The 10,752-nt window shown below is 39.5% G+C and overlaps 4 protein-coding genes across 6 annotated transcripts; 1 reads left to right on the top strand and 3 right to left on the bottom strand.

Moving 5' to 3' along the window:
• The first annotated feature begins 947 nt into the window (after nt 1-947).
• On the top strand, nt 948-5,117 carry LOC109855507 (protein RCC2 homolog). Its single transcript, XM_020429833.1, has 4 exons — nt 948-1,743; nt 2,165-2,405; nt 2,647-3,494; nt 3,608-5,117. Exons 1-4 carry the CDS (start codon nt 1,534-1,536, stop codon nt 3,776-3,778), a joined length of 1,470 nt encoding a protein of 489 aa, XP_020285422.1. The 5' UTR covers nt 948-1,533; the 3' UTR covers nt 3,779-5,117.
• Nucleotides 4,752-6,969, bottom strand: LOC109855513. Of its 3 annotated transcripts, none has more exons than XR_002250302.1 (3): nt 6,544-6,969; nt 5,709-6,485; nt 4,752-5,609 (listed from the first exon to the last, which is right to left on the bottom strand). XR_002250302.1 is itself a non-coding variant. In XM_020429846.1 (2 exons), exons 1-2 carry the CDS (start codon nt 6,782-6,784, stop codon nt 6,028-6,030), a joined length of 699 nt encoding a protein of 232 aa, XP_020285435.1. In that variant the 5' UTR covers nt 6,785-6,969; the 3' UTR covers nt 4,752-6,027. The 3 variants fall into 3 exon arrangements, 1 of the variants encoding a protein (XP_020285435.1); XR_002250301.1 differs by having other exon boundaries at nt 4,752-5,358; nt 5,423-6,485; XM_020429846.1 differs by having other exon boundaries at nt 4,752-6,485.
• Nucleotides 6,970-7,141: 172 nt separating this feature from the next.
• Nucleotides 7,142-8,813, bottom strand: LOC109855138 (ras-related protein Rab-18-B-like). Its single transcript, XM_020429014.1, has 4 exons — nt 8,558-8,813; nt 8,355-8,472; nt 7,928-8,245; nt 7,142-7,841 (listed from the first exon to the last, which is right to left on the bottom strand). The coding sequence occupies exons 1-4, from the start codon at nt 8,626-8,628 to the stop codon at nt 7,683-7,685; spliced, it is 666 nt and encodes a 221-aa protein (XP_020284603.1). The 5' UTR covers nt 8,629-8,813; the 3' UTR covers nt 7,142-7,682.
• Nucleotides 8,814-9,183: 370 nt separating this feature from the next.
• LOC109855337 (40S ribosomal protein S26) lies at nt 9,184-10,439 on the bottom strand. Its single transcript, XM_020429498.1, has 3 exons — nt 10,353-10,439; nt 9,574-9,882; nt 9,184-9,267 (listed from the first exon to the last, which is right to left on the bottom strand). The coding sequence occupies exons 1-3, from the start codon at nt 10,353-10,355 to the stop codon at nt 9,235-9,237; spliced, it is 345 nt and encodes a 114-aa protein (XP_020285087.1). The 5' UTR covers nt 10,356-10,439; the 3' UTR covers nt 9,184-9,234.
• Nucleotides 10,440-10,752: the final 313 nt, after the last annotated feature.

Here is a 10,752-nt window from a genome sequence, read left to right on the forward strand (position 1 = left end):
ACCAGTCAGACACCGTCACGAACGCAAACACGATTAATAGGCATAAACACAAACAATAAATTGGCTGCGCAACAAAAAAAAACGCGACCGAGCGAGAGCGTCGGCACGTGGAGTCCACGATTTGATAACAGTTCGCGTGTCGTCATCACGTCACGTTTTGTCTCCTTGTTTTGTTAACATTTAAAAACCGCACGCATGTGTGTGTGTGTATGTGTACATAATATATAATATTTTGTAATGTTTTATATTTTTATACGAGAGAACTGGAGAAAATAATTGACGACACAATAGTTTTACATTTTCTTAATAAAACTTTCGTATATTGTGCGTTTATTTCTAATATTTTTCTTAGAGAAGATTGTAGAGATTTCTTATAAGTAATGTGTGCTGTAGGCATTTAAGTTTTTTTTGCGGTACATTGTACATCGCAGTCTGCTTCGATAGATTATCTGTGATACACATATATGCGATAGACAATGGAATGGAAAATTTTCACTTCATCCTCGAGATAATAATCTTTCTGACATCTTCGATGCCAAGAATCTTCATTGCGGTTACGTTCAGAAAAAAAAAAAACATTTGCTCAGCGGTTGAGAAATTATCGCTCGTGAGATAAAACTATTCTCCAAAATCTGTCACGGTTCCAAAAAATCCAATCAAAAATGATAATCTTTCAATTGTTGTGCAACTGTCTGCGTTTTCTGAATGTACTTAACTATTGTGTATCATTGACCTTTGGCCACAAAATATTGCAAAATATTAATCGAAATTTTGATAAAAACAAAGAAAAGACTCATCAATCATCACATCGAAGATCATTATCGTAATCCGAGCGGATAAACGTGACGCATTGCTAATAAATTGCGAGAATTGTAAGAGAATGCTATATAGTACAGTGCGTGATGCCATACCCGCCTCTCGTTCGTATAATAACGCAACGGAACCTGTTGCGCGTGGCGAGCCTAAACGTATCATGCGCACTTGACGCGCATCGCGCGCTCGAGCACAAATACGCGCCTGTACAAATTCGCCGCTTTTGAAGTTTTTCGTCATTTTTTTTCGAATCTTCTCTTGTCAAAGACGACGGCGCTAATTACGACTCGCGTTTAATTGTCGTAAGTCGAAAAATTCATGCTCTAGTAGTTTAAAATTCCCGCTTCTCGTCGGTGCGACAACGGTCCGATTCCGCCGTGTTCCAGCCGCACGGAATACGGAGCGCGCCCCCGGCGATTTACAATCATAAACTGCAGAATAGCTTTGTATGTATGTACGTAGATATATATATATATATATACACTTATCGCGGGAGCATGGTTTTATTATGATTTTTGAGCGCCAGGTGGCCGCGTTTTTGTTGTCGATTTTGCTGTCGGCGGCTCCCTCAGCGCCATTACATCGATAAATGTCACCGCGGCGACCGTTAGCGTGAACGCCGTCGGAAAAGACCGCGAGAGAGACGGGCATTGAATTTCGAACGTTCGCGTCGAGCGAGATCGCACGAATTTTCTCGGAAAACGGCTGCGCGGTATAACGATGTCGACCAAGCGGAAGACCACGGGCGGCAGCAAGTCGAAGAACCGCGCGAAGTCGCGCAAGGTTGAGTACGACGAGGAGGACATTTCGAGCGAGCACGATTCCGAGGTCGACGACGCCGAGGCCGGTTCGAATGCCGACGGCGACGACGCAGCCGCCGAGGATGCGCTCGCGGATGTCGCGAATATGCCCGAACTACCGGCTCCGGAGGTAATTTCTTTCTCGCTTTCCCCTCGGCGCTAAATCGCGCGATTAGGCACGCCTCCCCCGCGTCGGACGCTCCTCACCGTGAGACGCGGAAACTTTGTTCCCGTATTGTTCGTTGGCCTTCTGTCAAACGCAGTTTTATCGGCTCGAATTAACATTGAATTGACAAAACAACTCGCGGTTTCTAATTAATACAATTATAATTATAAGACATTCCTATATACGGTAGAATGAGAGAATATAGAAAGAACATATATTTATAAAAATAAAAATTATAATTGTGTGCATATATTGAACATTTTTATAATTTACTTATAGAAAAAATTTATATACATATGTTATCAAAATGTAAGTATAGGAAAATGTATCTGATAATACACACACTTGTAATAAAGATAACTGAACCCCCCATGTTTGGTGTCAGGGTGGCTGGGGCAAACCTGGAACATTGCTCATGTGTGGCCTTACAAATTGGGAAATGGCAGGTCGCAAAGCACCACCTAAGGGGGTAAAGGCAAATGTAGGACGTAGCTTGTGGACGCCACACACTTTTAAAAATTTGAATAACGCCAGGGTGCGTCTAATTGCATCAGGTCCTGCTGCCTCCCACAGCATTATTGTTACCGAGGACAATAGATGCTTGGCTTTTGGTAGAAATGACAAAGGTAAACGAATATTTTCTCGATCTCTCAAGATAAACAATAACGAAGAAAAAGACAAAAGAAAAGAGTCAGACATAGATCCATCAAATTCTATGACTTTCCCTTTTTTCGTAGCGACGGGGAAAAGAAAAATAAGAGTTTTTCAATTCAAGAGGAACTATTATACATATTTGTGAGATCTTAGCACTCACTGATTTGCTGAATTTATTTATCATCCAGTTTTGTTGCTCAATCATTTTTACAGGTCAATTGGGTGTTGGAGACGAAAAGCGTCGTGATGAACCTACCGAGGTCGAAGCCTTAAAGGGGCATACAGTTATAGGAGCAGCGTGCGGTCGCAATCATACTTTATTTTTAACGAGTCGCGGCATAGTTTTTGCCGCTGGCGACAATAAACTTGGCCAGTGCGGGGTCGGCAAAAATGACCCATGTATTTTGACCGCCACCAAAGTGAAATATTCCGGACCGCCGATCGTGAAAGTGGGATGCGGCGCAGAGTTCTCAATGATTCTGGACATCAAGGGTGGTCTGCACTCCTTCGGATGTCCCGAATACGGTGCTTTGGGTCACAACACCGACGGCAAATATTTCGTTACGAACACAAAGATGGCATTTCATTACGAAAAAGTGCCTAAGCGAATTGTCCTCTATGTCGAGAGAGGTAAGGACGGTCACGCGACGCCGTTAGATCGCGTCGAGATCACAGACTTCAGCTGCGGTCACTATCACACCGTCGCTATTGACAGCAAGAACCGCGCGTTCTCTTGGGGATTCGGTGGGATCGGCCGTTTGGGTCACAACGAGCAACGCGACGAGCTGGTGCCGCGTCTGATCAAGTTTCTCGAACCGCCCAATCGTGGCGTGCGAGCGGTATACTGCGGCAGCACGTACAGCATCGCGATCAACGTGCACGGCACCGCTCTGATGTTTGGCCAGACCAAGCGCACCGGTGAAGCTAACATGTATCCAAAGCCTATTCAGGATCTATCGGGCTGGGAGATTCGATGTGTCGGTTGTTCGCAAACAAGTGTCGTGGTCGCCGCTGATGACTCTGTTATTGCTTGGGGCGCCAGTCCTACATTCGGAGAACTGGTAACAATATTTTTGAAAAACGAATACATATCAAGATTGTAGAATCAAAACAGCGAATTTGCATTTTTTTCAACATTCTTGTTTCATACGATTGTTTTTTTTTTTTTTTCTAGGGTTTCGGCGAGATGCGAAAGTCATCAACGACTCCGATGGAGGTGAAGGCCCTAGAGGGTTTGTATATCACTGCCGTGACATGCGGTTTGTCCCATACGCTTATGATATGTCGGGACGATACCGAGGAGGAAAGAGCCAAGATTAATAAACTCCAGGTGTACTCTGTTTAAAAAGTATAAAAAAAAGTATTTTCTTCGGTTGCGCGAGACATTTACATTGCGTCGCACTACACGCGGCTGACTAAATCGGAGGGAAGGTACTCCTTTCCACGAGTCCACAGCCAGGTTTCGATGGAAACCCTTAATGAAATATATTGGATAAACCAATAGATTTTGAAACACAAAACGTCCAGAACAAGTACAGGATTAGCTATTACTCTACTTTGTACTTCCAGTTTTTACTTAATGTGCGAAACGAAAGTCGATCTGTGTAACCATTCGAATCCCGTTCTGTTAGCAGCTCAGGATAATAGACCAAACAAGATAGATGCAAAAATATATTTTGATACGTTGCTATTTTATTGAGGTTTGCCGTCATGAGATTTTCACCAAAAAACAAAACAAAAAAAAAACATTACGGAAACGGTTATTCGTACAGAGAAAAGTTGAGTGGGGGTGGAACTGGAAAGAGAACTTCGTAAAAAAACTCTTAGCATAATAACTGCCTTTATTTTTATCGCTTTCTCAAACAATTTTATATATTCAGATAGTTTATATCATTGATTCATCACAGTAGTACCTGAATCATTACATCTGCAGGAATCGTTTTTACAATTGCGTGCACGGAAATATAGTTCCGTGCACGATCGAGACGAGTGAGCTATCTCTCAAGTAATATTTTATAATAGATAATATACGTTTAATATCTGTGTACACACAAAGAAAGATATATTTGATTTGTTTTTCTCCTCTGTGTACATGAATTAAACTTCTATGCATATTTTTCTTCGTAGAAAAATAAATTTTTTTTTTTTTTAATATAAAACTACAGATATAGGAGATATTCATTTTCACTTTATAATAATAATAATAAATGTTTTATGCGCATATTAATACTAATTTTAATAAATTTTATTGTGCATTACGTATAAAAGTGATACAAGTGAGCTGTGGAAAGTTAATTTTTTTTTTTTTTTTTTTTTTTTTACCGGATTAGTATTCGTTCATGCGACTGCCTGACATTACAAAGTAAATAAATCGTATATAGTACGTGCATTTCCAAGTATAAAATATTTGGTCGAGTACGTAATATATAATTATAGAAACGACTAAAAAAAAAAAAGAAAGTTCGGTACTTTTTGTACTAAAAAAGAAAGTTTTTGAACAACTTTGATCACTGCCAGAATGTGTTAAACATCGTTTTATTGTGATGCGTCGGACATTTTTTCATTCCATTCCGTTCCACGTAATACTCTTGTGCGATTTCTGCACCGAAATATATTGTTCTGATAAACTTAATGCGAAACTAAATGTACAAGTCCAAATATAAAATAAACGAATTTTTTATGAAGAGCGTGCGTGAAAAACGTTTCTTGCCTTACTTAGCTTGAATTTTGTAGAAGAATTATTTGCTTCCCTTTGCAAAATTTGTGTCTCACTTGCAGCGGTGACATTAGCACTCCCCTGCATTTCCAACAACGTTCTAAAACAGGATACAATTTTTGTCGCTCTAAGCACACGTCGCAAGGAATATGTTTTAACGCTTCTGCATTTTGACGTTTAATCGCGTCTTCTTTGCGCATACGTTCTTCCTAATTGAAACAGAATGGGAATACAGTCGTATTTTGCGAATAGGAAAATAAACGTGTATCTTACCACGCGTCTTTGTTCCGTCATTGTCGTGGCAGAAACCACGAATTCTTGAATATCACGTACTTCCTTTTGTGAGACATTGCCGTACTTCCAACGTAACAACTGTTGGGCTACGTAATGCGTGGGATCTGACGGTTGATATCTCAAAGCTCTGCTTATCGCCCACGTCAGTGGCACCATCACATTTTGTCTATACACGTACAATTCATCGCACCTCTAGATTTATATCACGTCGTGCTTTCACGCAACAACAATTAATGTTGCGATTTTAAACAACACTTCAAGATACCTCAAATAATCGTGAGAAGTTCTCGAAGTTTCAGTGTCTTGTTTCCGCAATAATTTTATGGAATTTATTATATGACAGATGCAAGTACCCGCGGCAAGATCAGACTGTATTTTTAAAAATGTCGAACAAGGTATTCTCGTCTCTAACAAAGAACTGTCGGACGCAGTGTCAGCTGTTTCTTCGTCCGAGGAGGCGGACCTCAATGTAAGCAAACTGCATTCGCATATCACTTCCTACGGATCACATTTTATTTTCAATGTGTGTAGATCACTTAATTTTTACAGCACAGTGTCTTCGTGTATTTTTTAATAAAAATTAGTCAAAACGCTTCACTTGCTTCCGTAGCCATCATTTCTTCGTATTCGTTATACCCGAGATCGATTAACATATCTTCGGCTTCGTCGTCGATACCGTTCTCTTCTACGTGGCGAAGAGTGTCTTCACTTACGCCGAATTTTCTTAGAAAACCAATTATCGTCGATGTAGCCGGCGTGATTTTCCCTGGCCACGATAGAATTCTCGGCACGTCAATGCCACTCAAGAAAAGCCAATATAGTACACATTTGTCCTGGGATGCCAATCCGCACGTGACAATAGATCGGCACTGAGCTTCGGATAATCTGGATGCGTACAATTTCCTTATCAATCTGTCGTTGAATGTTTGTGCGCCTATGTCCTTTAATTCAACTCCGAAGTCTTCAAAATATCTCAGTTCTTCGGACGTGAGACTGAGAAGACCGTATTTCATCGCTTTCACGATACTGTGCGGTGACATATCTAAAATTTGATTTTGTAAATAATGACCGCGTGTTGATAAAAATGGATCTTGACGTACCTCTTATTTCTATCTGACGTAAAACGTGCTCATCGTAAATTCCACTGTGGATGATGCAATGCAACACTTGAGGCAACGTGTCGTCGCACACGGGTAATTCCTGTTTGCCACGTCGCGTGAGTTTGCTCGTTAGCACATTAATTAATTTCTCCCGACTCCACTCGCCGTAGATCAGCATTCCTTTTTTTGTCAATTTTACATCCAGTGGTTCCTCTTTTACTGTATCTGAAAGATCTGACATTTTTTAACACGTGCGAGTCACGTGGAAGTAAACTTTTGTATTGTATATTTTTCGCGAAGATATAAATGTCAGAAGAAGTGGGTTATACAAATTATATTTAGGCAGTTGTTATAAATCGATCGTATCACGACATACATATAGAAATTTTTATATTGAGAACCACATATGTACATATCAGAAAATGTTTATTTACAAACGAATAAATTATATGTAACATTAATTTATGTATATAATATCACCACCATGTGTAAGTTATATTTAAAATCTCTTCCTTTTAATATATATACTCGCCGCAGCGAAAAGTACATATCTTTAATAAAAAAAAAAGACTTAGATCCTACAAAGTAGCACGTAATGTAGACAAAATAGCTAAGCATAAATTTTCCTAGATACACATTTTTACAATATAATACACATTTTCGAATAAGACGATATGCGTTAAGCGCACGTATTGTGCAGAATATAAAACGACGAACACAATCGAGAACACCGTAAAAATGCCGGAGCCACGACTAACTCGTACAAAAACGCGATGTGAACCGAGCGCAAACGACTATTGTCCGTACAAATGTTTATCGAGTTTTGTGTTTTTTTTTACGTTTTCAATTCCTATATATATTTACAAGACAAAAATTCGAAGTAAGTTTCATCGCTAGGCTCGAGATTCAATTTTCAACGGTAGTCCATGTGTGTGTGTGTGTGTGTACGTGTGTTTACGTGAGATATAAGCGAATACATGCACGTTTTTCGTTTACGTTATGTGGGAATCTGAATTTGCAGCACGTATGAAGCAATGTCGTAGTCTTTTCGAATTTACTCCTCGTGTAAAGTCTCGAATTGAATACAATACACACGGTTTAGCACTAAACTTCTTTATCACCGTTCATCACAGATTACATTATAGCATGCTGCAGTAACAATTTGAATAAGCTTCCTGTTGTGGCTGGTCATTGGTCAGCTGCATTCCTCTTCTTCCCATTCGATGTCTGGCGCCCAGAGTACCGTTGTCGTACAACCGCGAAGAGTGAGTGTCCCAAAGACCAGGCGTCTGTATTATCTGTTATACAGAATATTTTATGTATTTTATTAATAAAAAACAAAAAATAATTATAAATTATGAGAGCTGCTAGTGGAAGTTCTAACCTTCTGTACAAGTTCCTCGAAGCAACACTTGACACCATCTGCTGTTTTCGCGCTGCTCTCGATGTACAAGGTCTGATGCCGCCTGGCGAACTCCAAACCCTCCTCGGTGCTCACTTCCCTATGCGGCAAATCTATTTTGTTTCCCACTACCATTTTAACGATATCTGTTTTATTGCAGTACGTGTTCAATTCGTTGAGCCACGTCTCCAATTTCACAAAGGTATTGCGATCCGTAACGTCGTACATCAAAATAGCCCCCTGACCGTCTCTGTAATAACTCGGGGTCAAAGTACGGAATCGTTCTTGACCGGCGGTATCCTACAACGAACAACGATCCTTTCGTAAATACAAGTTGCGCAGTATATCACAAAGATTACGTTATCATTTCTACGCGAATAAAAAAAACTGTGCGGCGACAACAACGTACCCAAATTGCGAGTTTCACCGTATTGCCGTCAATGGTGATCTGCTTGGTCTTGTAGTCCATCCCGACCGTGCTCTGCATGTTGTCGTAGAACTCATCCTCGGTGAATCTCAGAAGTATGCTGCGAAACCACGGTTAGATTGTTTATTATTAATCAACACGTGAAAGCGGAACGATGAGTTGCACGTTTTTTTTTTTAAAAGTACCTCGACTTTCCAACGTTAGATTCGCCTATCATAAGAATTTTCAGTATCGTCAGAACGTCTTCCTGCTCCATGATGACGTGATTGCTGAAACGATTGCACGCGAATTCTGTCTCAAATGTTAATTACGAATTATAACAAAACGTCGGTCTTCTCTCTCCCTCTCTCAATAAAACGTTTATCTACGCACTGGACGTTAAGTATCACTTTGTCCAACAATCAAACCATAGACGTCTAAAACATACTAGACTGCGGCTCCCTATATGTATTGGTAAACTTGTGTATATATATGTACTCTTTGGTATGTCGCCGCTATAAGTAGCTCCACTTGGCGCTCGCAACGAACGTAAGTCGTGTTCACAATCGCAAATACAGTAGAACCTCCCAAAACCTGTACAGTTGGGACCGACAAACCCAAAACGGTAACCGTATTTAGTGATGGGAAAAACGATGAAAGGGAAAATATACGTTTTGGGAGGTTCTACTGTATGTAAGCGCATTTCATTTTTGACACATTGCAAAATATAGCTTAATTTGTGATACACCAATATTGTAGTTTCTTCACAATAATAAGATATATTACAGTTTGATGGTTTTTATTTTGTACAAATGAAGATTTTTTTGCGATGTTAGTTTTCCAACAATTTTATTTATAATAAAATTATTTTTACATAATAAAATTATTTCCTGTTTTGCTGGCCTTGACGCAAATCCTGAAAACAAGATAACACATTTTCATATATTTTTTATTTTGTGATTAAATATACGAAAAACAAAAATTTAACATAATTGTTAAATAGTTTTCAATTAAGTTTTCTGTACTTTGCTGTATAAGTTTCAATTTCACAATCTTGTGTACAATATTTTTAAATTGTCAAAACATCTTACAGCACATTACAAATTTCAAATTTACTTGAACATAAAATATACATATAGATATAAATGTTTCAAGTTTAGAGTATATACAGATGAATGAAAAACAAATTGAGTTCTTTTGACATTGAATTATTTTAAATTACCCTTGGGAAGTTGCGAACAGGTGGTGTTCTGATGCGGCGGTCAGCCTTAGACCTGTTCCTCACTACTTTGGAGTGAATAGCACACGAAACACAGTAGTGAAGCTTGGCATACAGCTTGGGAAGCTGGTAGGATTGATAATAACTCGCTTCTGTAATATCACGAACAGCAGCTGCCTCGACGATATTACGTATTACGAATTTTTTGATGGCCTTGTCCTTTGGGACGCATCGCGCGCAGTTGGTGCAGCGTACCGGGTTCACATGACCACGGCCGTGCTTGGCCCTACCTCCATTTCTTCGCTTACAAGTCTGCAAGGAAACAAAATTGAAATGCGTATACAGTGATAAATCATCAAATATACAAATTTCCGTAGAGTCGCGGAAATTTTACGACATCATGTCATCAACTCCGATCCGCGGAGTCGCGTATAAATTTGAGGTTAAGCTACGATTCGTGTATGTGTAATTCTTTGTCTCACGATTTACGAATACTATCACAACCTACAGACCATTTGTTAAATACAAGTAAAATTAACACAACTAACAAACACTGAAATTCTGTAAAATATTTCTGTCAGCAGTCAAATTGTGTGGCGACCACATGGCCACTTTACACGAGAATCAATTTAACGCGGAAGAATATTAAATTTCGTCGGGAACTTAACGACTTTAAGATGCGTCGCACAGTCAAGTCTACGAGTGACAAAGATATTTGAAGAATATTCGATCCGCGATGTAACAATTCAAGCAAATTTCGAATTTTAAACAACATAAATTACCATTTTCTCTATCAAGAGCTACAGAAGAAGAAGAAGCAAAGACCGAAACGGAAACGCGATGTATGACACCACAGCATATAGAAATGCAACTCTCTCTCGATTTAACGAAATCCAGTTTCCACTTGGTTCCACCTGGCGCTCGCAACGATCAAGAGCACAGGCTTTGTCCGCAACATCCAATCGTATTTGATCATAGTCGGCAATTCGACCAATGCTACAAAACATTGCAAATCCGGCTTACGTTAGATACCGAGTTGATAAAACGTTGAGAATGGAATATGAATATACATCTGTAAAATGTTTGCGATTCTTCTGCAACAGATGTCGTCTTCGTTCATCAGCGGATTCCAAAGTTTTGAAAACAACATCGACACGAAGGTTCATCAAATGTCATTTTATT

The sequence above is a fragment of the Pseudomyrmex gracilis genome, unplaced genomic scaffold, assembly GCF_002006095.1.
Source record: "Pseudomyrmex gracilis isolate BER0280 unplaced genomic scaffold, ASM200609v1 scaffold_3, whole genome shotgun sequence".
Lineage (NCBI taxonomy): Eukaryota > Metazoa > Arthropoda > Insecta > Hymenoptera > Formicidae > Pseudomyrmex > Pseudomyrmex gracilis.

Bases quoted from the DNA above. Each gene is read 5' to 3' on its own strand.
- LOC109855507 (XM_020429833.1), top strand. From the start codon at position 1,534: ATGTCGACCAAGCGGAAGACCACGGGCGGCAGCAAGTCGAAGAACCGC. The intron at 2,406-2,646 runs GTAAACGAATAT...TCATTTTTACAG, and splicing joins TTTTGGTAGAAATGACAAAG to GTCAATTGGGTGTTGGAGAC. The intron at 3,495-3,607 runs GTAACAATATTT...TTTTTTTTCTAG, and splicing joins GTCCTACATTCGGAGAACTG to GGTTTCGGCGAGATGCGAAA.
- LOC109855138 (XM_020429014.1), bottom strand. From the start codon at position 8,628: ATGGAGCAGGAAGACGTTCTGACGATACTGAAAATTCTTATGATAGGC. The intron at 8,473-8,557 runs GTACTTTTAAAA...GTGGTTTCGCAG, and splicing joins TCTAACGTTGGAAAGTCGAG to CATACTTCTGAGATTCACCG. The intron at 8,246-8,354 runs GTACGTTGTTGT...TGTTCGTTGTAG, and splicing joins CGGTGAAACTCGCAATTTGG to GATACCGCCGGTCAAGAACG.
- LOC109855513 (XM_020429846.1), bottom strand. From the start codon at position 6,784: ATGTCAGATCTTTCAGATACAGTAAAAGAGGAACCACTGGATGTAAAA. The intron at 6,486-6,543 runs GTACGTCAAGAT...ATCAAATTTTAG, and splicing joins ACGTCAGATAGAAATAAGAG to ATATGTCACCGCACAGTATC.
- LOC109855337 (XM_020429498.1), bottom strand. The intron at 9,268-9,573 runs GTAATTTAAAAT...TCTTGTTTTCAG, and splicing joins CTGTTCGCAACTTCCCAAGG to GATTTGCGTCAAGGCCAGCA.